We start from the raw sequence: 27227 nt of genomic DNA, 5'->3' as shown, positions 1-27227 counted from the left end.
AGAACTTCTAGGGCGTTCAAACTCAGTGCTGTTTGCAAAGGAACAAAACATCTTAGTTCTTGAGTGTTCCCAAACCAGATCTTCTGCTTCTAGCATTTAGGATTTTGAAATGTTTGAAATGTTGCTTTCATTTTGTCTGAAAGCCTGTCACTGGTTACTAAATTTCAAGAAATCTTTGGCCAACTCTCCTTAATTCTTGATCTGTACGATAATGCTGCTGCTTTTCCCCCACTCCAAACATTGTAACATTCCACAGGTAAATAATGTATTTCAGTGTAATAATCTGTGCAATAATTTAACAAGTGTGAGTGAAACCTCCTTTGTATTTTGATCCAGGAAATAAGATTTAAAGATGCAGTGCCCCTTCTTGAGGTCAAAATAGCAATCAACGAAAGTATGTCAGTATCCCTGTTGCCTTTGTAAGTGATCTAATTTTAAAATCCCTGCCCAAGGAGGGTTTGTGCAATCTAGAGCTGAAATAAAAGTAAAGAAATGGAATCTAATGCCCATTACTAGAGTGTTGGATTGTAATGGCCTAGAATGACCTCTTCTAGAGCCATTTTTGTGCCAGTAGAAGTTTGGTAAATGCGGGGGGTACTGTATCTTTAATTTTCCTTATGTGTTATGTGAAGTTCACAGGAATGGCAATTTCAGTGAACAATATTCCTTGTTCTATGGAGTGGTACTGGACTTGAGCTGCAGTGTCCTCTTTTAAAAGAGCATTACAATAAAGCAAAGAGAAATGGAATAGAGCGGTGTCAATCTCCTGAAGGGACTACACTTAATTTAAAAGCCTAGGAAATACCATCCCCTCTGTGTGGGCCTCTCTTTTTGTCTTCAATACAGTGAAACCTGATTTCAATGATCACTTAAGGGATATACAAAATAGGTTGTTTAATAGAGGTGGCCTTGCTAACAAAAGTGAAGCGGATTGTTACTCAAATAAATGGATAGTGTGGGGTAATCTAAAGATAGGATAGCATCCTAAGAAGGATAGTGTCTTTTACTGAAAATGGGCTGGTGCGAAGGAACAGCATAGTGGCATACCGCATCCCTGACATGGAATCCTAGGGCAGCTAAGTGGTGTCATTCATGTCCTTGTGTAGTTGGGATCACACACGTTCTTGACTGGAGGTTAGTGACTGTGACATGAGCTCACCTGGGCAGTGGCTGGGTTTAAAGGTGATTGTGAAGGAGGGAGGAAATTGGGGAGGGGGGCGGGTTGTCAAGGGGGAGGGGAGCAGCTATCCTATAAAGATTCATGTTTAACCGTAAATTTGATGAAAGACCTCCAACCCTAAATCCTCCTTTTTAAAGTTTATTTGTTTTAGAAACAGTTTTGGACAACATTTTACATGTGGTCTCAGGCCTTTATTTAAAGGTGAACTATTAAGTAGAAATGAACAGTGAGTTAAGCACAGATTTATGTGCTCCGCGATCTCAGTAACCAGGCCACAGGAGCATCTGCCATAGAAATAAGAACATTTTTTAAAAATAGAACGTTCGCTTCTATGAAATCCACTATTTGGTTAATGCAAGATTTCAGAGCCTCATGGATGTGGCGAATACCTGAACTGGGTTTGACTTACATTATGTGAATCTAGCTCTTCGAGAGAGTTCATAAACGGTCTGAGACTGACCCCTAAAAATTTACAGATCTTGAACTGTTACCTCTTTGATCGATCAGGACTGAATCCTTCTTGCCTTGTTCACACAAGTAGTTGTATTGACCCAGGGGGCTGTGTCTACACGAGAGAAGCGAACTTGGTAATTGAACTTGTGCTAGACTGCCAGACTAAGTATCACCTGTGCACTGGGTCCATTCGAATCAGTCTATTTGATTTAAGGTTTGTCCCCTGGCACCACTTGAGTACAGCTACACAGTTGCCTACCAAATTACATTTGTGTAGACAAGGCCTTAGCTAGGATTACTCTGAGTAAAGTGAGCAGGGAATCTGTTTGACCGTCAGCCTTGAAGGCCAACCACTCAGCAGCATACAAAAGCACCATGGAAAGGCTTAACAGGTTGCACCGTGTATTTGGAATGTCAAAGCAGCTTACATACAGAGCAAGAGCTGAGCAGGGAGCACAGGAGTTTGCAGCCTACAGAAGCCTGTGGAAGATGGCTTTGGGGGAGGCCGATGCTGTCAACCCTACAGTGAAGGAAATGATGGTTGCTGACAATCAGCTATATTTTGGGCTTTGTCCCTTTTCTGAAGTGTCGTTCAAATACTATGATACCTGTTGAATGAGCAAGTTCACTGTCCAGTGGTATTACTGTTGAACAGCCAGCGGCCATTCACAACAGAGGTGGATGGAATAGCACCACCTAGTGGTTCACCACCCATTTGATTTTAAGGATTTCAAAAGAATCTGTTTGTGCATTCTGAGGCGTTCGACAGTAGGCAGCTGGGCATGCTGAATAAATGGCAGATTGCCTGGGATAGTGTGACTGCAATCTGAGAGAATGCCACAAGCCATTGACTGTACATTTGGGGTTCTTTGCTCACATGCTATAACTGCATTAATGATACTGGATTAAAATGAGCGTTGGCCTCTGAGAGGTGCTTGCCAGTGATCCATGAACTGACTGGCCTCCATTGCTTTTCCCAAACTGCACAGGTTAAGTAGTACACAGATACCAGAGTGCTTAGGGCAGTGTAAGAAGCTAGACAGGATTAAGTGGGCTTGTCTTTGAAGCAAGTCTGCTGGGATGTAGCCATAATGGAAGGACTTGTTAAAACTCCAGAGGAGCAAATAAATGGGGTCTGATCAGTTTCTGTTTGGAGGGAGTAAAATTCAAAGCTTAGCTATGATTATCATTGATGCTTTCAAACCTTTAAAAGAGGTAACTTGCAAGGAGCTCCGGAGACGCTTGCTAATCTGCTGTGGTGCCACCTGTCGGGTGTCTAATGGGCCATCGCAGCGTAGCAGTACCGGAACCTCATCAAGACATTGGAGCCGTGGGAAAGGAAACATTCTCTTCTAAGCAGTTTGCTGATACGGAGTCTAGGAGGGATAGCTCAGTGGTTTGGCCTGCTCAATGTGAGTTCAATCCTTGAGGGGGCTACTTAGGGATCTGGGGCAAAATCAGTACTTGGTCCTGCTAGTGAAGGCAGGGGGCTGGACTCGATGACCTTTCAAGGTCCCTTCCAGTTCTAGGAGATGGGATATCTCCATAAAAAAAAAAAAATGCTCCTTGTATGTTTTTGGGATCCTCCCCTCTGGGCTCTGAATTTCACTAAGACCATGCCAGAGTGGGCTGGCATATAAACTAGCTGAAAAACAGTGCGCGTGAAGTGAAGATCAAAGAGCGCCTGTGCTAGACTCCACTTGGAGACTTGAAGTGTGGTGAGCTATTGGGAAGTGATGGACTGATTCTCCCAGACTGGTGATTACGGACTGAGCTCCTGCTGTATCTCACTGAGCTTCCTATTCCCTGCTCAGATGAGCAAACACAATGCTATCAGCCTTCCACAGTTTGTAAATCTGCCTTTGTCTTTCCCTTCAAGCTCTGCCGAGCAGCGTTCTGAGAGGTTCTGAGGCTGTTGTATCACACAATAGATAAGTCACCTTCTGCCAGGAAATGCAGAAAGGCTTAGGCTTGTCTTTGTGAAATGTATTCTGTCCACATCTGATTTCAAGTGTTAATGGCTAATGTTTATAATTCTCCATCATATTGCTCAGGTTTTCACTTTACTGCCCTATATACTGAAGGCTAGATGTTTTAAAGAAATGTTCTAACCTGCAATGTATGTCCCACTGTCTGTCTGTCCGAGTTGTACCTGGGACAAGGAAGTCCTGGTTAAGGTCAGGCTCAGAATCAGGTCTTCATTCTCCTAGAAATCTTCCAGCATTTGTGACTGCATATAAAAACTGACAGTTCTAAAGTGAGTGGCTGCTACTTAAAACTGTGTATCTTTACAATACACATTTTAATTGACATTAGCAATTAGTCATCACACCAATACTACAAACGTGTAATAAACTGTATCGAACTCACAGTTCTAGTCCTGGGTGGGATTTTCATAAGCACTCATCATTAACCTAATTCTGCTCCTATTGAAGTCAATATGAGTTTGACCAGTGGTTTCAGCGGGAGCAGAGTTATGCTAGCGCACACATGAATAATATGGTGTCTGTGATATCTCATACATGCATCATTATCCAACTCTGCTTACGGCAGGTCTAGATAATGTGGTGGTTAAAATACTGTTAGTTACATGGGGCCTTGTCTACCCTAGCACTGTAACTAACCAGTGTTACCACTGGTGGGCCAGAACTACTGACTGCAAAGGGAGGAACGTTTTGGCAAAAAACCAGCATAAATAAGGCCACATATACCAGATTGCCATCCATGATACCAGTGACAGCGCAAACTGGAACATCCTCCGTGAACAAGGGGGTATGAAAATGACTTGAAAGAGGATGAAGAATCTTGAAAGTAAAAACTCCCCATTGTTGCGCATTCATCTAATCTGTAGTCTCTGTCTAACTTTGCTTTCATCACACTGCAGACCCTGTTGTTTGTATTGTAGTAGCACCTAGAGGTTGAAATCAAGAGGCCCTGTTGTGTTGAGCGCTCTATAAACCTGTAAATAAAACTTGGGAGCTCCTACTCTAGGATAATGACACGGTCAGGTCCTTGTGCCTGATCAACAGCAGGCCCAGTTTTCTTTATGGCCTCCAGAGGGGGTTATTTTACTACCTGTTTCAATTAAACAAACCCAGTTTAAAGGCTGTAGAGACTAGAAATTAGACACAGTGCTAGCAGCCTTGTTCATCTCCTTACTCCCCATCTTCTCACCACACCCTCTGTTCCCTGCACCTCTTCTCTGCGTCCGACTTTTACCCTAACGTTACGCTTGGACATTGCGAGGTTCTTCCTTTGTTGTTGCTTCTGTAGCAGACACAGCGAGGGGCTGTGCCTGTGATTTTTGGGACTTCCTTTCCTCTGGTTGAGCTGCTGCATCTTACTGGATGAAGCCAGGTTAAAGTGCTGGGTTTAGTCTGATTCCATCCAGGAGAGTTAACCCTCATCTCGTCAACCTGGTCCTCAGCCTTTAGACTAACACAAACGCTTTTCTTTGTGATGGGAAGGTAGTGGGGGTCAGAAAGAGAGGAGGGTGGTGTTCCTAGGGCTTGTTGTATTGTTTCTTCGCAACACCCAATGCCTGATCCAGTGCTGTTAATCAGAGGCTCTGTTCATGTCTGCTCCAGCAATTGCTCACAAAGCAAATGTTTTAAAGTAGGTCTGGCTAGGATCACACGGAACACAGCAGAAGGAGCTGTTCCTGGCAAGTTAAGTGCAATGTTAATTATAACATAATTAGTGTGTTCTCACTGCACTGTGGAAGAGTGGGGGTTGAGTACAGAAGCTGAGGGATTATTCCTTACGCGACTAAAGTGTGTGAGGCCTTCCATCCCCTGGGGAAGACTTTGGTTCCAGAATCAGCTACTGCCAGTTTATGAAATATTCCAATGATTGAGAGGCACAGTAAGCTATTAGATAGGGCACAGGACTGGGAATCAGGAGCCTTGAATTGTTTTCCTGACTCTGCGATTCACCAGCTGAGACACCTTGGGCAAATCACTTGACCTCTCTGGGTCTCTTTCCCATGCAACCCTTTGGCCTGCCTATTTAGTTTGTCAGCTTTTCTGAGCAGCGACCGTCTGGGCGCTTGTACAGGGCCTCGCATAACAGAGCCCTGATCTTGGGCTGCCAGGCACAACTGTAATACACATAATATATAATACTCAAGGAGGAGCTTGTGGTTTTCTCCCCATCCTTCCATTTATGCCACGGTTGTCTATCTTTGCATATGCAGCACGTTTCATAATAATCATAGATGGGGCAATCTTCCTCTTTTGCAGTTAGCCCCTTTCCTGTAGAAGCAGTATAACTAATCTGTGCCATACGCACCGCAGGGAGACTGTATATTTCCAAAGAGGGATGGGAGAAACGGCCCAGAGGTTATATGGTGCTCTGTGGGAGCAGTGGGTTTTTTATCTTTCTCATTAGGGAAGCAGGAGTGGAGTGTGCTGCAGAGATAGCATGCTAAGGCCTGTGGGTGAGGGGCCTTTCATCCTTCTTTGCTCAGTGATCTCTCTAACATCTGTCCCCCTTATGCCTGGGTCAAGCCAAGTCATTTTCATAAACACCAAATTCACTCTCTAGTGTTACACGCTTAAGGATGAGACTGTGCTTTCTAAGAGAACTTTATTATCTCTGGAGTTCTGACCTTTCTTAGGCAGTGTTCTGCAGGCTCCGTCTTCCCTGCTCTGGACCTACAGGCAGGATTCATAAAACAAATATGTGCATTTGCTTATCAAGTGCCCCGCCTTTTTTTTTAAAGGGGAAGTTCCCATTTCCTCCTAAACAAATATTTAAAAATTGCTAGAAAATACATAAGTCTGCAATGTAAAACCGTTGCTACAACAACCTTTATTCCAGGGTCCTCAGACAGGCAAATATGGACATTTTAAAATAAATGTTATGCTAGATTCCACACTGCTTTTCTCATCCGCACCCTTTTCTGTTTTTGCTGGAATAGCAGTAGCTGAATGCAATGTGTTTCCTGGGCATAGCTCACTAAGCATGACTTAAAAGGAGGAGATAAGAGCACAGAGCAAAGTGGTATTGAAATCCAGTTAGAGGTGTGACAGGTAATTCTGATATTGACATGATAGGGGTAGGAGCACTTCCTGTCCCTCTGGAGTGTCTCCATAGGGAACCAGATCCATTTAGACTAACATGACACTACAGCCTTGGTTTGGGGTTTTTTTTAAACCTGGGGACTATTGGAGGGAGAAGGCTTGGAATAACCTCCCTCCCCAACACACACACCAAGAATGGTGAGGAAAAGGGGAACGGAGAAGGCATCGCTCTTAGATGGTTTGTCTTACACAAGTTTGTTGATTTCCAGTGTTGCGCACTCTCATGATTCTTATCACAAGTCTCGTGATATTTGCTTTGTTTCAAACTCTAGCTTCTGGAGTCATGTGATGAGAGAATCTCAGCTTTCATTTGAAAAAATAAGCAAATTTCTAGCCCTAATGTTTCTGGAGGCAAAACTTAAAAACATGTCCCCTAAAGACTCAAAACCCAGAAAGCAAAGAAAAGCCCCCTCTCTCTACAAATCTATCTTTTGTAAATTGTTCTTATGATTTCAAGGGGCTTGATTCATGATACTTATATGCTCAGGGTTGGCAGTACTCAATTTCTATTGGAAAAAGCAGTATATAGTGAGCTAGTTTCCTCTGGTTATACCAGTGTTGCACCATTGACCTCACTAGGGTCCCATATCTATGCTATTTTCTGGAATGAAAGGGAGAACGATCAAGGATGTGAAAGTTCCAGTCTTAGATTTGTAACTGGTTAATGAGAAGTTGTTGAATAGCATGCTCATTTTCTGCCAGCACTATGTAATCACACTCCCTAGCCTTGGATACATCTGATGTTCTCTCTCTATAGGCTCCCAAGATAGAAACAAAGGGTGGACCAAATTCTCTAGAGCATATGGGCACTTTTAGAACACTTCCCCAGTGCAAAGCTGTCCTAAATCTGGCTTAGCTGGCCCCAGGAGCGTTCCCTCTGGCAAGGGGTGTTCTTAAGTGGAGTGGCCCCAGTGTTGGAGCACCTTTGAACCACTCAGCTGCAGGGAGCAGTCCTCCAACCTTGCTGAGGATTTTGGCCTCCGATGTGTACTACCCTCCATCTTTTGTTTGTTGTTCTGCAGTTGCAATGCAGAAAGCAGTGAACTAACCTGCAACCGGCCCCAGCGCTGGCTCGTAGCTACGTAGCAGAGTATCAACCTGAACAGAGGCACACTCACTCTCTCACGCACTTGATGGAAACAGTCCCTAAAATCAGTTTACAGCCAATATTAGCATGTAGAATCCCTACGTTTTTGCTGATTTGAATAAATATCAGTGGAAAAATGAGACACACATGGAGGTTAAGTCCATTAATGGCTATTAGCCAGGATGGGTAAGGAATATGGAGATATACCTATCTCATAGAGCTGGAAGGGACCTTGAAAGGTCATTGAGTCCAGCCCCCTGCCTTCACTAGCAGGACCAAGTACAGATTTTTGCCCCAGATCCCTAAGTGGCCCCCTCAAGGATTGAACTCACAACCCTGGGTTTAACAGGCTAATGCTCAAACCACTGAGCTATCCCTCCCCCCATGGTATCCCTAGCCTCTGTTTGTCAGAGGGTGGTGATGGACGGCAGGAGAGAGGTCACTTGATCATTACCTATTAGGTTCATTCCCTCTGGGGCACCTGGCATTGGCCACTGTCGGTAGACAGGATACTGGGTTGGATGGACCTTTGGTCTGACCCAGTACGGTCATTCTTATGTTCTTATGAGAATGAGGTATCTTTTATTGGACCAACTTCTGTCTCTTTCACCAACAGAAGTAATCTTTTATTGGTCTTATCTCACCTATCTTGTCTCTAGTAGCCTGGGACCCACCCGGCTGCAACAACAGTAATGAACAATCATTTCTGGCATCAGGCAAGTGCCATTGCATGTACTAGTTGGGAGCATGGAAATAATTGAATACCCAGATGCAGCCAGCCTCTTTTATACTTCTGCCTGCAGGCCCTGAGCTGCAATGTGGAGAACAAAGTTTGGACAAATAATAATGCAAACTTTGCCATCATTGACAAGGATGACTTTGCCGGTCCGCAGCATCCTCTGCATTGTGTCTGAAGTGCCGTCACATAAATAAAATGCGTAGCAAACCTTTTTTTCCCATTTTGATGACTCACACATTTATCATTTATAAACAAGCTCATCCAATTCCTTTGTGTGTCCCTCATCCCCACTCAAAAATAGAACCGGGGGTGCTGGAAGCTTCTGCGTGATGTAACAATGTTCAGAATAATGAGCTGCAAAATAAGACATCCAGTTTTACCCATGGGCTCCTCTGTCTCTTCTGTATTTCTAATGAGTTGATTTGGTTACTAATCCTCTGAAATGGAAAAATTCAGATATGCTAAATCCTCTGGAGAGGAAACCTAGATGAAATGACTCTGCGGTGGTGTATGCATATTCATCGTATCCAAGGACTGCACAATGATAAGTTGTATAGTATGTTTCATCTGATAGCTAATTAAAAATCTGTGTGTGTGTATGGGGGGGAGGTGTATATCTAAGGTTCATGTTACTCACCCCTAAAATGCAGCTAGCTCTGGAGTGGAGCTTAACAGATGCTTAGCAGTGCCTTCCACAGTATGCAACACTTCAGAGTGTGGACTAAAGATGATGAAACTGCAGTGGGCTTCCTTGAGGTAAAAAGAATGTCGTTCTGTGTCTTTAGGGCACATTTGGTTATGGTGTTAACACCCTTATTTTTATGAAAAAGGTGATGGGCTCCAATGGGCTATATTTTGCAGAAGGCCAGGTGGACATGTAACAATGTGTGTACCTCACTGGGTAGACAGTTACTGTGATTGAACATGCAGATTGGGGATTTGTTTGTGCAGATCAGGCAGGCAACTGCACCTGGGACTAAACTTCTGACTTTGTTGATCGCTTGGTCCTTAATGACCAAAAGTGTGAGGAACTCCGCTTTACTCCTCATCAGGAAGATAGCACTTCCCAAAAGATAGTGGCTCTTACCAGGGTCATCTTGAGGGCAGGAGTGGGTAGGATACCTGTATTGGGTGTAGCAGCACCTCCAACAGGCAGCTTAGGGTGAGCTTCCTAGGCATCAGGGCACCCTTGTGTAGAGCTGCTGTGTAATGGTGCCCCCTGTGGTCCCAGCAGGAACTGCATGGTTAGGGACTGATTGGTGAAGAGAGAGTATCAGTAATTCCTTGTTTTTTGTGGGTTAAGTGACTATGTTAATGTTTAGTTTAGATGCATGTGGCACTTTACACAAGGCTATTTGGAGACGCAATAAACCTTTCCTCTTGTATAATCTTTTTAAAATCTGTTGGCAAGTGTTGCAGTACCTTAAATGGTTACCATAGCAGCAAAACATTCTCTCTCTGCCTTAAAGCTTTGCTCTAAATATTTTCCATCTTTAATTTTGTTTGTTCTGGAAGAAGTTCAAAATCTGATGGGTAAAATATCAGCAATACCCCAATGGCATAAACTCTGGAGGGAAGAATAATGCACCTAAGAGGAAAAGCAAGTGGGATCGTAGGGCTGCTCTACACTACCCAAGTAGGAGGGCATGGTTACAATATGGATCATAGCTGTATTGTAAATGAGAGCTAACTGTGTCCGGGTGTAACCTGGTTACAGGGTGATGGGGACTGTAACTTCTAACCGGGGGGCGAGCCGGTCCCCTGGCTTGGCTAGCATTGTGATGGTGTGCACAGAGCTTAGGCCATGCTTGGGAGTGCCTGAGGTCAGAACCATAAAGCAAGCTGCCCTGTGGTTTCCACTGGCAGCAGCAGTGCAAGGTGCACTTTGCTCGCGGGGAGGGTGGGGAGTCAATTAGCGATCAGTAATTGTTTAGTGAAATAAAAACCAAAGCCACTGGGTAGGGCCAATGATTTGGCACAGGATGATGGAGCTGGATCAGATGCCCGTAAAATAGAAGTCACTGGACCATGAGAGCTGACCCTCCTGATGAGCTTTGTCTTTAGGCTGAGCACAAGGAAAGGTGAGTTTAATGTAATGAGGCACTGGCTTAAAGTGGGGGCTAGATCTGAGCTGTCCCAAGTTGTCAGCACCCAATGTTCTGTTAACCAGAGCTGCAGCTCCATTCGTTGTAACAGTAAACCCAGTCCTTCCCTGAGCACACTAAATCAGAGTCCCTCACCAGCCCTAAATACACACAGGTGACTTGAAACGTCATGCTAGTGCCAGCAACAATAGAAGTGCAAAGATGCCCCTACTAAAGGTATCCTAAGGCACTGGTGAAGAACCTGCCCAAGTGCACAAGGTTTTAGCCATCCGGGTTTAGGATGCAGCATGGTCATTGGGACACAGGTTAGGCCAGGTGTGTGTGTGTGTAAAAATATAAATATATAAAGGGCCTTTCTGATGCAAACAGTCCATTTGCCTGGCCAGACTGCACCCACTGTTTGACTTGGATGGGAGCAGTGTAACCACTCTAGATTTATTCAGCCAACTGGATACACTTCTACTGCTCCTTCATTAGCATAAAGGAAATCCTCATGTCCTATTGGTCAGACAAAGAGCAGCATAGGACCCGGTTGTGTAGTAAAAAGTTTCATTTACCTTGAGGCTACTGTCCCTTCTTCCATGGCTCCCTGATTGCAAGGTAGGAGAATCCCCACCACCTCCTTGGTTGCTCCCTCTGCTCAGTGTAGCTAAGGGAAAGTGGCTTTAGGTGAACCAGCCAGGAGCAGATGAACTAAATTTAAATTCTGCCCAGCCCCTGTGTGCTGCTGGGCCAGGCTCCTGAGCAGGGCCGGCTCTAGGATTTTTGCCGCCCAAAGCAAAAACAATTTTGGCCGCCCCCCCCCCCCCTTTTTAAATTACCCCACCCCCGGCCCTGCCTCCTCCCCACAGGCTCTCAAGCCTAGGAGGGAGGGAGGGAGGGGGAGCAGCGGCACGCGAAACACCTGTTTCGCGCGCCGCGGCCGCTCGGGATCTCCCCCTCCCTCCCAGGTTTGAGAGCCTGGGAGGGAGGGTGAGTAGCGGCGCGCGAGCGGCAGCAGCAGCGGAGGTGAGCTAGGGCGGCCGGGGCACATTTTTAGGGGCGGCATTCTGGCGCCGGCCATGCCGCCCCTAAAAATGTGCCGCCCCAAGCACCAGCTTGTTTTGCTGGTGCCTAGAGCCGGCCCTGCTCCTGAGGCTCCAAATGCCGTTGTCAACCAAGGAAGAACTTCTCTGGTGCAAGTGTGATGGACACCAGCCTGGCTGATGCGCCAAGGGCTGAGCTAGGCACTTCTAGAGCTGGCAGCATGATTCTCTTCAGCTTGAGCTAAATCCCAAGCCTCTATAATGGGTGGGTGGGGGGAGGGGGCTGTAGCAGACCCATATCCGCTGTGGCTTGGGTAGAGAAGGGGATCAATAGCACGCAATGAGCAGAGAATTACAGCGATATGGTGTAGGAAGGCCATAGGCTGCCTTGGTTCAGGTGTTGTGCTGGGGGAAGGAGAGGGATCCCATATTGTATATAGTCCTGGGGATTCTCAGCGGCTGTGGGCACAGAGCAGCCCAGGGCTGGTTGGCGGGTGGGGGTAGAAAACCATGTCAATGAGAGCAGTTCTGTTTTATGGCAGGAGCCCCAGGGGGATTAGCCCAGAATAAGGAGGGCCAAAAGGTGGGGAAAAGTCACCTTGTAGGGTCTGCGTGGGCTGTGGCTGCGTGTACAGCACCAGCTGACAGTGGATGAAAATTGCAGTTACACTGCCACTGCAAGGCCAGCCCAGCCTAAAGAGGGGATCAGAGAAGCTCTGTGTGCTGGCCCCGCCACTCTCATTGGCTGGGAATCATGGCCAATAGGAGCTGTGGGGGCGGTGCCTGCGGGCTCAGGCAGGGGGCAGAGCTCCCTGACCCCTCTGCCTAGAGGCCGCTGGGACATGCCGGCTGCTTCCAGGAGCAGCACAGAGCCAGGGCAAGCAGGGAGCCTGCCTTAGCCTCACTGCGCCGCCGACTGGGAGCCACCTAAGATAAGTACTGCCCGGCAGGCGCCTGTACTCCGAACCCCCTCCTGCACCCAACCCCCTGCCCCAGGTCAGAACCCCCTCTTGCACCCAAACTCTATCCCAGAGCTTGCATCCTGCACCCCAACCCCCTGTTCCAGCCCTGAGACCGCTCCCGGAGCCCACACCCCCTCCTGCACCTCAACCCTTTACCCCAGCCCTGAGCCCCCTCCTGCACCCAAACTCCCTTCCAGAGCCCACACCCTTCCTGCACTCCAACCCCCTCATCCCCAGCCCCACCCCAGAGCCCTCACCCCCTCCCAAACCCAACCCCCTGCCCCAGCCCAGTGAAAGTGAGTGAGGGTGGGGGAGAGCGAGCTATGGAGGGAGGGGGCCAGGGCCTCATAAGGGGCGGGGCAGGGGTATGGCCTTGAGGAAGGGTGTTCGGTTTTGTGAAATTAGAAAGTTGGCAACCCAACTCTGCAGATCAGGGCTCAAGTGCTCATCTCTCTCTCAAAGGTCTGAATCCATCCCTGGTGTAGTTCCATTAGCGTCAATGATACAAAATCCCCAGTGGGTTTGCACTGTCTTCAGTCTCTCAGCTGCCTCTATGGACTGGATGAAGCCATTGGTTGTTAAGCAATTGGGTATACAAGGGAATAAAGGAGCTCGGTGTTGTTATCCTCCTCACGTTCTGCTAATGTTTTAGGCCACTGGGAAAAGAAAACAACCTGTTTATTGCAACGTTAATTTTAAATAAATGAGTGGAGACTCTGGGAGATAAAGGAAGAAAGTTCTGATGGCTCTGGTGGACTCTCGTTCTCTTTGAACCTCTCAGCAGGCATACAATGCATTGTGGTCATCAAATTGGATTATTAAGATACACAATTGGCTGTGCGATACGACAGCAAAACTGCGGTAGTCAGTTGTAACAAAGGGATGCGGGTTGTCAGTTGATGCGGGTAGTCAGTTGTAACAAAGGGAGAGGAGATAGAATTGTGTTGAAGCCACACTTGGAATGCTGCATTCCTGGGCACCTCAGTGTCGGAAGGGAGATGTTCGGTGAAGAACCACTACCACAACTGACGGTCTAGGGGGATTAATATGGGGGGAAAGGTTAACATAAATAGGGATAATAGCATGACTATTGCTAGAGCTAGTGGGGGAATGTGACAACTATCTACAGATGTCTGAAGAGTGTGAATGCCAAGCAAGAAGCAGCATTAACGGGTGGCATGAGGAGGAGCTGAGCAGAAGTTATGCAAACTAAATGAAGAATCTAGGCTAAAATATATCCCTGGGGTAACTCTACTCAAATCAGTATAGTTATACCAAGGATTAATTTGGCCTGATATCACCCAGGAATCTCCTGAGCAGGAGATCTGTGAACTGCGGAACAGTCTCCAAAGGGAAGTGGTGGAAACTGCATGGCTGAGGACATCTTAGATTAGACTACACAGAACACCAGAGAAGAGTTTGACGGGAACAAGCCCAAGAGGATGAACTAGGGCCCAGATCTTCAAAGGTATTTAGGCACTCAGCTCCCATTGAAATCAATGGCAGTTAGGCTCCTAAGCACCTTGAGCATCTAGGCCTAGAGGATCCAATAGGACTTTTCTCTTTCTAACTTCTTGGGTCTTATGACCTCGTCATGTATGATCAACCATCCCTGCTGGCTATCCCACTCCTGAAGCCTCCTATACTTTGCTTGCTTGGTCTGTCATCAAGAAATCAATTAAATATATGTGTTTATTATTTATTAATAAATCAATAGCTTGTGTTTATGAATGACTGGGAAGTTCTTTCTTGGCTCATCTCAATAATTTAAGAACCCCCACAGAAAGCTATCAAAGACAGCATAAACCAACTGGCCGTGCCCAAGGGTGAATGGACTACCGCTGCTTAGCCGAGCTTTCACCAAGCTCAATTCTTGCAGTGAAGAAGAATTGAAGTTAGCATTAAGGTCACCGTCTATCTTGATAAATAGTGGGACCTAGTCTAAGTAAGAGTGGCTCCTTTGGTCAGATTTTCTCCCTTCCTCCTGGTCAAATTCTTCTAGAAATCAAATGTAATCATGATTTTGAGATCTGGCACATGAGGGGGATGGACCTGGTGGTCATCTGGTCCAGAATTATCATACAAATGTGATGGGCCTGAGCTGCAAACTTCAGTCTGTAGCAGAACAGCGCAAGGGGTGAGGTTGAGTTTAATGACCTAGTTCAGACAGATGGCTGTATTCTCCGTCAAAGAAGAACACTCAATCATCAATGTCACAGAGCTAGTGCTCTGGTGGGGATATTAGCTACCCAGTTCCTGTATGGTGAACTGCTGCCTAAGCTGATCTAATTAAATCTGGCATCTGGTTTATTACTACTTCAGCTTTATTAGGCTTCTAATTGAAGCAAAAAGTCTCCCTAGTTGACGTGGCTCACTCCCTGTCCTATCCTCCCCACATTTTCTTTTGCAAGATTTTTTCCTCTGTATCAGTCTCTTGGTTTTTGCTTGTTTCTGCCAGCGAATATTTTTCACTCCTGATTGAGATGAAGGGAATATAATTGCATGTACATCCAATGTCAACAACAACTTTAATTAACTACTTCCTGGTTCTTCTTCTGCTGACCTTTGCAGACTGAATAGCATTGCTTCTGTGTCTGCGCAAACTTTGGGAAAAGATGTTGGTAATGATGGGAAAGGCCAGCAGCAGCTGAGGTGGTATCCCTCCCTGTGAGTAGATGTTAAAGGGCAAAAACAGGTGGCACAGCATAGGCAAATATCATGGCATGGGCAGTGACCGAGCCATGTGGGCTTACTTTTCTTGCCAATTAGACCCCAATCTAACACATGCTTAACTTTAGTAGGACTTCTCATGTGCACAAAATTAAGCATACAATTAGGGTCTAAACATAGACCCTGGATACAGGGTCTATGTTTAGATCTTCTATGATCATCTCTATGTAACCATGATGCTATTGACACATGGTTCTGTCATTTCTGGCTATATTCCTGTACACCTTCCAATAAAAATACAAACTGCTGAATCAACAATGAAACCACATGGTTACCATAAAATCCTGTGCTCAGTGGTCCGTGAGGTGTCTATTGCTCTGTCATTTCAGTGGTTCAGAGTTCAGGTCCTTCACTCTCAGGCTGGCTGGCGCTGGAATCACTAGGGGAGACCAGATGCCCAGCGACCAGGTCAAAGGAGCACCTCAGGTTCCCTTCTAACTTGCCGGAGGAATGGCAGTGACAAGTTCCAGGGGGGCTGTTGTGATCTAAGAACTGGAGTAAGTTGGGGTAGACATTGCTGGCTGGAGGCTTTGTGTCTCTACTGGAGTCACGCGGCAGATCAGCTTCCAGGCTACAGACAAAACCCCTGTTATGGGAGGTGCCAGATGTACATAGAGCCAGGTGCACACAGTTACAAAGGCAGAGATGCCTTGTCAGGCTGCCTCTGACCAGAGCGTCAGTGACACAGCATGCTGACTTCTAAGCCTATACCCAAATTACCACAGTGCCTCAGAAATCACTGTGACAATCTAAACAGACCCAGCCCTCCTGGATGGGGGGGCTAGAGGTTAGTGAAATATAAGGCCTTTAATGGTATATTTACATAGAAATGTTCATGCCCAAGGATCCCCAAAGTGCTTCATAAATTGTAAATACAGCACAGAAATACAGCAACCTCTGGTGTGCAGCATGCCAGTGAGGGAGGCTCAGGTGTGGGAGAGGAAATACTGGCCAAAGCCACAAGGATTAATTACGAGATCTTTCATATCCCCAGAGAACAAACTGGGCCTCCTGCAGAGCAGACAGATCTCATCCTCTTTACTTCAGGAGAAAAAAATTCAAAGACAAAAAGCAAAATTTTTTGAGCAGTTCCGAACGCTGTGTCAACGGTCCTTCACTTTCTGCAGTGCGCCTCGGGCTTGGAGCGCATGCGGCTTGGCATAGTCTAAAATTGCTGGAGACCTTTGCAATACCTACAGCAGGTCTAACAGAGAATGGGCCAAGCATGTGGTCTCTGAGGGTTGTCTGGACTGAAATCATGGAGAAATTCCAGCTCAGGTAGACTTACGTGAAGTAGTTTGAATCTAGCAGTGTTTCAGCAGGGCTAGCTCATGCTGAAGTGCACGCTGCCACGGTTTCATTGTTCCAGGGCCGGAGCTAGATTAAAGCTAGCTTGGGAACATCTACTCGAGCTGTAGTTGCACCCCGTGACTGCAGTACAGATGTGCCCAGAGCATCTTCGGCCTCGTCTTCAGTAGGAAAAAAGGGGGTGTTCTTGCCTCATGTTAGCTCATGTGAGGTAACAAATGTGAGGTAAAATCACAGGCTGTTTAACATGAGTGAGCAGGTCGTGGTAAACCCTAGACTGCCACCGGAGTCTTTGCCTCCACCTCAGGCATATGAAAACTACACCCTGCCTTGACTTCACTGGGAATGTACCTCACGTTCGTTACCAAGTGCAAGCTACCATCAAACAAGAACACACCTTGTTTCGTAGTCAAGGGGCACCCTTTCAGGCGGATCTTTCCCTGTGCTGTTTGCGTGGCTTGCCTGTGTGTGTTAATACACAGCTCCAGGTTCTGCCCCACTAAGCCTTTGGAAAGCAGCTTCAGTATTTCATGTGAGAGTCAACTGACTTCATCCCCCGCTGGCGGCAGAGTGCAAAGGCCCTGCTGGCATCTGGAGTTATTAGAGTTCACATTCCTTTTTAATTCTCAGGCTGGGGCCTCTAATTGTCATGGTGTGTATGCTGGGCACAAAGTACCCACTGCATGGTGCCAAGTCCCTGGGACCTGAGGGCTTGTTCTGGCAGGGGAAGCCTGTGTGTGTATGTAAGGGCCTTCCACCACTCCTGTGTAGCCCCTAGGGAATGCAGGTCCCTGTGGCTTTCAGGAGCTGCTTCTCTGGAAGCCTACAGGTGGATGACTCCACCCCGAGTCTCTGCTCTAGCAGTGGTGAGGATCCTCCTGGGCACCAACCCTGATGGAAGAGGGAAGACCAGGTCGAAGGTGACCCCTAGCTATCACAAGGTGTTTGTTGTCGCTAACTCCAAACTGCTTAACCCTGTGAATTACCCTTGTGCAGGACCCACCTCTGATTTTGCTCAGCTTGTTCCAGCTCCTTAATGAGCAGTTTCCCCCTGATTTCAGGGGAGAGACACACTCCACAGCCTATTGAAAACCACACCTTCTTCCTCAACCTTAGAGTTGTTTATTAAAGCAGCTTCAGGCCAAGGGCAGCAGCAGTGCTAGGGCTCTGAGCCTCTTGGAGCAGCCAGCTGGCTTTCCCCAGGTACAACACACGGGTTCTTTCATCCCAAGGCAGTTTGCAGGGAGAAAGGGAGGAACCCAAAGTAAGGATCAGATTGCAGCAGGCTCCACCTCCAAATGACATGCTCCAGGAGAAAAACCTTAGGTACCTGCACCTACCTGTTACACAGCCAGGATTGAGCATAGTCAAGGGGGAGAGGGGAGGAAATCATCCTTTGGAAACAGCCCCCTGAGTGCTCCTGAATTTCCTGCCTCCCATCTTCTCCTGGAGACGCTGCAAACAGCCTATACCAGGTGCCTTAGCTCTGCTAAGGAGGAGTGGAGCTGGGCAGTGCTAATCAGTTGACTCTGGCAGTCACACATACTGTAAACAGAAAGGCAGGAAAGTAAATGGGACGTCAGCTGTAGCTGTCAAAGAGCTCCCTGAATGGTCCTCTGGAGCTGGGAGGCAGCTGTTTGCACACACATGCTCGCACGCCAAGCACCGCTAAGCTCTTCCGACCTCTGATGTGTGCCTGAGCCAGGATGGAGAGTATTAGCAACAGCCTGAAGAATAAAGCAACCGAGAGACATCACAGGGCAGAGGTGATGATTGCAGGAGAGCAGCTGAGGTAAGGGGAACTCAGATTTTTTTTTTGGGGGGGGGAGCTTTTGCTGTCACTCAACTCTGGCCTGATGTGCCTATGTAAATGAGCGGTTGTAATTATTAATCAGACGGCGAATGCAGTTTGCAGGGGGGTTGGGAGGGAGAAGAGAGAAACAAGGATGAAAAGAAGCTGAAATAAGAGGCTAAAAGAGCTATTAGTGGGCTTGTGGCTACAAACTGTCTAGCGTGCCCCCGTCCCCCAGCTCTTGTGTGTTCAAAGCACTGTTTCTGTGCAGAGCTTTTCTTCCCTCTGGGGTTTCCAAGTGACCAAAATCTCTCTCTTCTAAGGTATTTCCTGATTTGTCTTTTATAAAAATCAGTTTCTTTTTAGTAATCACCCCTGGATTTTTAGCATGGGCTTTGCTCTCCTCTCTTCCCAAACTTCCTAAGTGAAGGGAAAAACTTCCCTCATTAAATAAAACAACCAGTTCCTAGGACATGGGCACCTGGGAAGGAAACAGACTTCAGCTTCCTCTTCATTGTTTAGTCGTTGTTTGTTTTTCAAACATTAGCCCTTGTTTTGCTCAATACTCCTTGGAGAGAAGGACACCTTGTCAGCCTTGGAGTCTGAGTTGTGGCATTGAGCTGCTGACACAAGGTCTCTGGTCTTCCATACATGTTTCTAGCTGATCATTTTAGTTGCTGCATCTCTGATCTGGGCTGGGAAAGTTTTAGTGAGTTTTGAGAATGGCACTGTTGAAAATGTTACCCGAAGTTCCAGTTTCAAAAATGATTTAGGTGGCAAAGTGCCCAAGTCTCTTTTGAAAACAGGGTGTAGGTGTCACCCTGCAAAGAGTAACTGGGCTGGTGACAGCCAGGGTAAGACCTTCTGCTTGTGGGCTGGTTACTGGTGTTAGGGATCTGAGCCATAGCTGCAGAGCACAAAGTCCTTCCTGGTTACAAGGCAGAACCCCTTACTGGTCTGTGTGGTCTCCAAAACATCACCATAGGCTCCTCAGTCGCTTTACCCACTGTGTTGAACTGCCCCAATTCTGACACCACATTCAGGGTGATTTATTGTTATCTCTTCTTCAATGTATCTGATCAAACTCTTTAGGAATGAGCCAATGCTTTCCTTCCCTGCCTGCAAATGAAGGGGATAATCACTTCACAGGCACCTGTTTTGTTTTTAAATGGAAAAATCCCTGTTCATCTCTCTCCCTCCAGGAGCACAGGCTGTTTATTAAGCTCCAAGATTTTTATTTGGGAGGAGAATAGAGAACTTGCTTCCTTAAGCAATGTGAAACCTCCAGAACTCCTGTCACTAGCTAATTTTAGGATCTGTTAGTTGGGTCAGGAAGGGAGGCACCCTACTCCAGTGGGTCCTTGGAGTGTCGGCCTTATCCTTGTTATTTATTTGTATTATGCTAAGAGCCTACAATGCCCAGCATGGCATCAGGGCCCGTTGTGCCAGGCACTAGATCCTCAATAACAAACAAACAAAAAAGACAACACGTGCCCCAAAGAGCTTGCAATCAAAGTACACCTCTACCTCGATATAACGCGACCCAATATAACACAAATTTGGATATAACGCGGTAAAGCAGCACTCTGGGGGGGGGCGGGGGGCTGCACGCTCCGGTGGATCAAAGCAAGTTCAATATAACGCAGCTTCACCTATAACGCGGTAAGATTTTTTGGCTCCCGAGGACAGCGTTATATCGAGGTAGAGGTGTATATGAAGAAAGACAATGAGGGTCAACCACTTCTCCTGGTTATTGTACGTCCCACATAGCTCACCTTGCCTTGTCGCTAGATACCACCTTCTTAGCCCTGGGAGTTGCCAAGGCCTCTCTGTAGCTGGAAGAATTGCTGTTTGATGGCCCCTTCCCTCCCTAAGCCAAAGCTTGCTGCCTTTGCAATACTTTGAGTCCAAGCGGTGAGGGACCAAGTCTTGGAAACTGAACCCAGGTCTGCTGTAGTGGGAAGCGAAACAGCAGCTGGACTTTTTACTGAATTGCATAATTTAAATTGCTCCCCACAGAAATGTGACCTTTAAGGAATGGCCCATCCCCTGGGCAGTACAGGATTGTTCTCGACAGGATATTTTTCTAGCGCTTTGCCCAGCCTTGTTGTAAACATCCCAAGTAATGGGATGTTTTAAACAAGCACCATGTCCTGTGCCACTTGAGGGTCAAAAACATTGGGCTCAAATATTCAGGGAGGGACTAAAACCATCATTATGGGTGTCAAACTTGCAATCATATCTGTGCAGGTAGAAGGGGGCATCTGCCGGGATCTACTTGCAGGATCAGTATCTAATTTACCCTGGGAATTCAGTCTGGTGACATCTGGGTCCTCTACAGGGATGTTCATGATATGGGCCATGAATTTACTGCACCTTGTGACTAACCTCCCATGAGCAGAGCTCCTACTCTATTATGCTAAATGGCCCATCAGATCTTTCTGGCTCTTAGCAGCAAGGAAGAGAACTTGGGTCAAATGTGTGACAACCCGTACTATCAAGCCACCCATCTTGTACCACTCTTTGCTCAGGAAGCTCCCTCACTGTTGCCAGCCTGAACTCGCTCATTGAACAAGCCTATAGAATAGAAAGGATGCCAAGAAATCTAGAGCTTTGCTGTTGTGAGTGGGTCCCAAGGAGCTCTTTAGGGTGTGCTCATTACAGCATCAGCTCATCCTGAACAAGATGTGTCTGGGTTGGCTTGGTGTGTGTGAGGTGAGCGTGATTGATGGCGGCTGTTTCTGTGAGGGGAATAATGCGTATGGGGAATTGGGCTGGAGAGCAGGTGGGATGGAACATGTATAAAACAAAGCCACCAGGTGCTGGTGTAAGAGTGAAAGGGAATGAGCTAGGTAGGGGAGCTGAGAGAGATTAGTTTACCCTAGGCGACGTTTTCACCTGCTGTTTGGGATGCAAACATTACATCAGGTCAGAGAAGGTGAGCCCTGCTCCCAGCGGGGGAGCAATGAAGACCAGGCTTCGTTGCACCTTTGACCTGCTCTTTGCAACAGGCTTGAGTTTCTTGTTGCCTGGATAACAGCAAATGGATTTAATACAGTTCAGCAGCTGTGACCTGTCAAATTTACTCTACCCCAGGGGTGGCCAACCTGTGGCTCCGGAGCTACATGCGGCTCTTCAGAAGTTAATATGCGGCTCCTTGTATAGGCACCGACTCCGGGGCTGGAGCTACAGGCGCCAACTTTCCAATGTGCAGGGGAGTGCTCACTGCTCAACCCCTGGCTCTACCACAGGCCCTGACCCCATTCCATCCCTTCCTGCCCCCTCCCCTGAGCCTGCTATGCCCTCGCTCCTCCCCCCCAGAGCCTCCTGCACGCCATGAAACAGCTGATCGGGAAGTGCAGAGAGGGAGGGGGAGGCGCTGATCAGCAGGGTTGCCGGTGGGTGGGAGGTGCTGGGAGCAGGGGTGGGTGGGAGCTGATGGGGGAGCTGCTGATGTATTACTGTGGCTCTTTGGCAATGTACATTGGTAAATTCTGGCTCCTTCTCAGGCTCAGGTTGGCCACCCCTGCTCTGCCCTATTGCGTCTATGGACAAATGGAACTGACTGCGGATAACAAGATTCCAAAGCGTGCTCAGTGCTCGTCTCGGTGGAAGGGAAGGTGCTGCAGGTGTGGTACACAGTCAGGAGCTAATACTCTTGCTGCTGCAGTCTTGTTTTTGGGATGCTCTTGAAGAATCCAGAAGCTACTTCTCTTTTTTTCTACTTTCCTCTCATTGAGAACCCCAACTGAGACGCCTGGGGGGGTGCAAGTGGGGCAATTTGCCCCGGGCCCCGCAGGGGCCCCCACGAGAGTTTTTCGGGGCCCCTGGAGCGGGGTCCTTCACTCGCTCCGGGGGCCCCGAAAAACTCTCGCGGGGCCCGGGCCCCCAGAGCTTCTTCCGCTCCGGGTCTTCGGCGGCAGTTCGGCGGCGGGGGGTCCTTCCGCTCCAGGACCCGCCGCTGAAGTGCCCTGAAGACCCGCGGCGGGGGGTCCTTCCACCCCGGGACCCGCCGCTGAAGTGCCGGGTCTTCAGCGGCAATTCGGCGGCGGGGGCCCCCTGCCGCCAAAGACCCCAGGCCCCCTGAATCCTCTGGGTGGCCCTGCTGCTTTGTGCAGCATGGCAGAAAAGAAGGGGGCAGGATGGGGGAGAGTGAGAGAGAGTGTGTATGACTGGTGAGTGAAGAGTCCTCCTTTTGGGGTGAGGAGGGAGAAGGACTCCACTGTGGATCAGCTGACTTCTCCCCCTTTTTTTCTTACTCCCCCCACCCTGCCAGCAGCTGGTCTGTAATAGTCCAGTTGAGACCAGAAGTGAGCAAAATCAAAGCGGCCAATGCTGAGGTATGTGACTCTGGCTTAGCATTTTGCACCCAGGGGCCAATCGTGAGTTCCAAACTTGGCATGTGTGTCGCACTCTTTATTACAAGCAACTTCTCCTTCCAACCCTCTGTCAGGCAGGTGGCTATAGATGGGGAAACTGAGGCAGAAAGACTGAGTGACTTGCCTGAGGCCATAGCAGAGGGAACTGGAGCAGAGCTCTGTAGTCTGCTCGCCCACTGAACCCCAGTTATTCCTCCATAAGTGGTGGAAGAGACTACTGTACTTTTAAGAATGAGCTGGGTTCTGACTGGCTGATGTTTTTCTTCTGTGAACTTTGATAACTAAATAAGATTAATCAGTCCTATTCTATTTTTATATACACTCCCCCTCCTCCCTTGACTCCACATGCCCCTGGGCCCTAGTTCTGGGTTTGGCTGTGCAAATCTTTGCTCTACCTTCAGGATTGTTTGGCTTCTGACAAGCTCACAGTTGCTCTCAGTTTGGATTGGCTGTTGAGATGAGCCGGTTTGGTGTCAAAACAGCTTTCCCAGCCAGAAATAGCTGCTTGAGAGATAGATAAACAAACTCCACCAGGACTCCTGCTTTTTTCTAGTCCTCTGGAATCCTATGCTCCCCTGTGGTGTGCAGCAAGGCATAAAGAGTGGAGTGACCCTCAGACCAGCAGAAGGAGGCAGTCAGAGTGGTGTGGTCCCCTTGTAATGTGTTCTTGGTACTTAGTTGGCAGTTCTTAGCGATCTCCTTCTTCTTGACTAAGTGAAGTCCTGTCTCTGATTAAAGCGACCAAGAGTCTCTGACGAAGTGGGTAGTCATCCACGAAAAGCTTACGCTCCAATACGTCTGTTAGTCTATAAGGTGCCACAGGACTCTTTGTCGCTTTTTACAGATCCAGACTAACACGGCTACCCCTCGGATACTTGTCTCTGATTAGTAACTCAGCAGCACGTTTTACAAGGCTGGGTTTATTTTACATCCCTTGTGTCTCTTCTCATTCTTCCTTTTTATATGTGCATGCAAATTCCATTGACTTATTGGGCATTGTGTGTATATATCGGAGAGCAAAAATCAGCCTATGGGGTGCTCTATAGAAGAGGCCAGTTAACCATGTCTACACTGCCACTTATGTCAGCAAAACTTATGTCGCTCAGGGTGTGAAAAAACACACCCCTGAGCGACCTAAGTTTCGGCAGCATAAGGGGTAGTGTGCACCGCGCTATGTCGGTGGGAGAAGCTTCTCCTGCCGCATAGCTCCTGCCGATGTTGTTATTTTGGCGGTTTTATTCTGTTGAAGGGAGAGCTCTCTCCCATCGGTGTAGAGCAGCTACAGGAGCGATCTTACAGTGGCACAGCCGCATCAGTACAGCTGTGCACTATAAGCTCGCTGGTGTAGACATGGCTTTAGTCATTACCGACTGTATGCAACAAATAGCTTGTCTACGCACGGAGTTATCCTGGAATCGCTATTGTGCTTTCAATTCACACCCTACCTTAACCCAAATTAACTTTCCTGTGTAGACAAGCCCTTCTCTATTATATACTTGGGCTGGACTGAGCACTCGTGGACTAAAAAGCTGTTCATGGATTTACTTCTTGGTAAACCAAGAGGGTACGAAGTGAAGATTCACTCCCACGAAGAACAAAGCCACAATGCAAATGGGTGCACAGATTGGCCAAGATTTTCAAAAGGGAATAAGGATTTATTTGGGTGCTGAACTTGACACCTTAAACAAAGTGCTGGGCACTTCCAAAAATAAGGCCCATTTAAGGTGTTTATTTGGGCATGCCAAAATGGAGGTACCAAAAATCGCTAGTCCCTGTTGAAAATCGCAGCCCTTCAAGAGGCATGGTGGATTCTCCATCACTTGAAAGCTTTAAATCAAGCTTGGATGTCTTTTTCTAGAAGACACACTGTACTTCAATCACAAACTTATTGGTGTTTTTTTTTGCAGGAATCACTGGGTGAAATTCTCTGGTCTGTGTTATGCAGGAGGTTGGATTAGATGATCATGATGGTCCCATCTGGCCTTGAAAATCAGAGTATTGGGGTTTCCTTACTACAGAAAGTTTATGACTGGAAATCAGGCCTGATCTTGCCTGGATTTCTTCTTGAAACTCAGCCCTCAGTCTCCCGTGCCTAAATTAAAAGTAGGAGGGGGGGGAAAAAACTTGGTGTCACTTAAGCAGAGCTAACCTGGCTGGTCCAATTATGTAACCCTCTCCCCTCCCCTCAAGAATGTACTCATGCTCATACAAACTGGGAGTACAGCACAATTTGTTTTTGTTGCTTTATGGCTCAAAGCTGTATCTCTAGAAACCAGTTTATATATGCACTGCTGTGGCTGCCCTCCCCTTCTACTGAGCATGTGAGGGTATTTGACTAGAAGGACTGCAGTAGAAAGGAAATCACCTTGCACAAGAATCTTGTCCCTTTTTTTCATGGCCACTCTTCTGCATTTAATTGCTGTGGGAGTGTGAACTAGAGCTAACTACCACATGAGTGACCCACTCTGGAGTTTTACTAAACATTTCAAATGCCAATTTTTTGCTCCAAAGTAGAGACTTTGCTTCTATGCTGGAGTCTGACTTGGGGAGGTTCACTGGTTTGTGGATCCACACTTTGTTCTCCTCTGAAAGTAATGATCAACAGGGGAGTTGCCCAGATTGATCCTCTTAGGGTACGTCTACACTCCCCGCCGGATCGGCAGATAGCGATCGATCTATCGGGGATCGATTTATCGCATGTAGTGTAGACGCGATAAATTGATCCCCGATCGCTCTCCCTTCGACTGGTGAACTCCAGCTCGGCAAGAGGCGGAAGCAAAGTCGACGGGGGCGCCGCGGCCGTCGATCCCGCGCCGCGAGAACGCAAAGTAAGTGATTCTAAGTTGATCTAAGATACGTCGACTTCAGCGACGCTATTCTCGTAGCTGAAGTTGTGTATCTTAGATCGATCCCCCGCCCCCCCCCCCCAGTGTAGACCAGGCCTTAGAAGAGGATTTCTCTCCAGTTCAATATAAGACATCATTGTAAGCTGAGAATGAGAACAACAGAGCATTTATACCAGTCCTCAGTGCAGGGCCGGCTCCAGGGCTTTGGCCGCCCCAAGCAGCCAAAAAAAAAAAAAAAAAAAAAAAGCCGCAATCGGGATCTGCGGCGGCAATTTGGTGGAAGGTCCTTCGCTCCGAGCGGGAGTGAGGGACCATCCGCCGAATTGCCGCCGAATAGCTGGACCTGCCGCCCCTCTCCGGAGTGGCCGCCCCAAGCACCTGCTTGACAAGCTGGTGCCTGGAGCGGGCCCTGCCTCAGTGACTGGGAACTCTGCTTTGAAAGATTGACTGTGTCATGGGAGCCTCACTCCAACAGTCAAGGGCAGAACGTGGCCTATGGTCTGTAAAGCCTTTTTGGATGGAAGACGCTATGTAAACGTAAGATATTCTAGTGGTTCCGTTTATATTAAGGCTATGTCTTACAGCAAAAACAAAGGGTATTTTTATTGAGAGAACTGACACAAGATAGTTATCTCAATATAAAACCCTAGTGGAGGCAAGACAAGTAGTCTTTATCTCCATGTAGCTAGTCAAGGTAAACAATGGGTGAGTGGTACAGCGTTAACCTTGACTAGCTACATCAAGGTAAGATTTACCAGTGCCTTGTCGCCATATAGAGTTCATACATTTCAAGGTCAGAAGGGACATGTGGATGTATAATATGCCCCCTTTTTATTTTAATAATGAAGACAAAGCCTATGATTCAGCTGCAAGACCAGGTGAATACCATTCCCCCTGCAAACAAGCAGGTGCTCAACTCAGCATAGTCTGGCATTATTAATCTCTCACTGGGACTGGAAGTGACCCAATGCAAGAACTGCAAAAACCTTTTGGTGTAGCATGTAAAATATAGGGTTAAAGAGTAAATTTGGAAGGAGAGAAACTATCATGTTTGTAACATTTTTGGAGTTATTTAGGGACTCAATACAGATTTCAGTTTCATTAGAGATGTACAGTAGGTTATTTTAAATGAGTTGAGAAATAGTAGTCCAATTCCTAGTGGACAGTCTCCCCAGAAACCACAGGGATAAAGGTTATAGTTGTTTAGTAGTTATCAACAGGTTCAGATGATGGCCAACATCTTCAAAAGCAACTGGTGATATTTAGACGCCTCAATTTTTGAGGAGCCCATCTGGAAACAGTGTTAGGGGCCCAACTTTCTGAAAATCAGGTCCTTTCAAGTTGGGCACCCAAATATTGAGGTTTTTCCAAATTACTAGTCAATCTTGAAAACTTTGAGCTATATGGACATGAAGATGAAATACAACATTATACGTGTTTTCTCCAGACATTCTTTGAATAGAGCTAGTTACAATTGATGGTTCAACAACTTTATTTTCCTATCAATAAATGGCCTTTCTTTAAGTTGAAAACTTTT

General features: G+C 47.1%; 1 protein-coding gene across 1 annotated transcript in view; it reads left to right on the top strand.

The window, feature by feature from the left end:
* Positions 1–18379: 18379 nt before the first annotated feature.
* LOC135887024 (DEP domain-containing mTOR-interacting protein-like) overlaps positions 18380–27227 on the top strand; it is a 35446-nt gene continuing 26598 nt past the window's right edge. The window contains exon 1 of the mRNA XM_065414804.1: positions 18380–18465. Within this exon, the coding sequence (XP_065270876.1) occupies positions 18380–18465 (86 nt within the window). The remainder of the gene's footprint in view (positions 18466–27227) is intronic.

Source organism: Emys orbicularis, chromosome 12 (assembly GCF_028017835.1).
Source record: "Emys orbicularis isolate rEmyOrb1 chromosome 12, rEmyOrb1.hap1, whole genome shotgun sequence".
In the NCBI taxonomy this organism is placed as follows: Eukaryota; Metazoa; Chordata; order Testudines; family Emydidae; genus Emys; species Emys orbicularis.
Note: the sequence above shows the minus strand (reverse complement) of the source record. Positions and strands in the feature narration are given on the sequence as shown.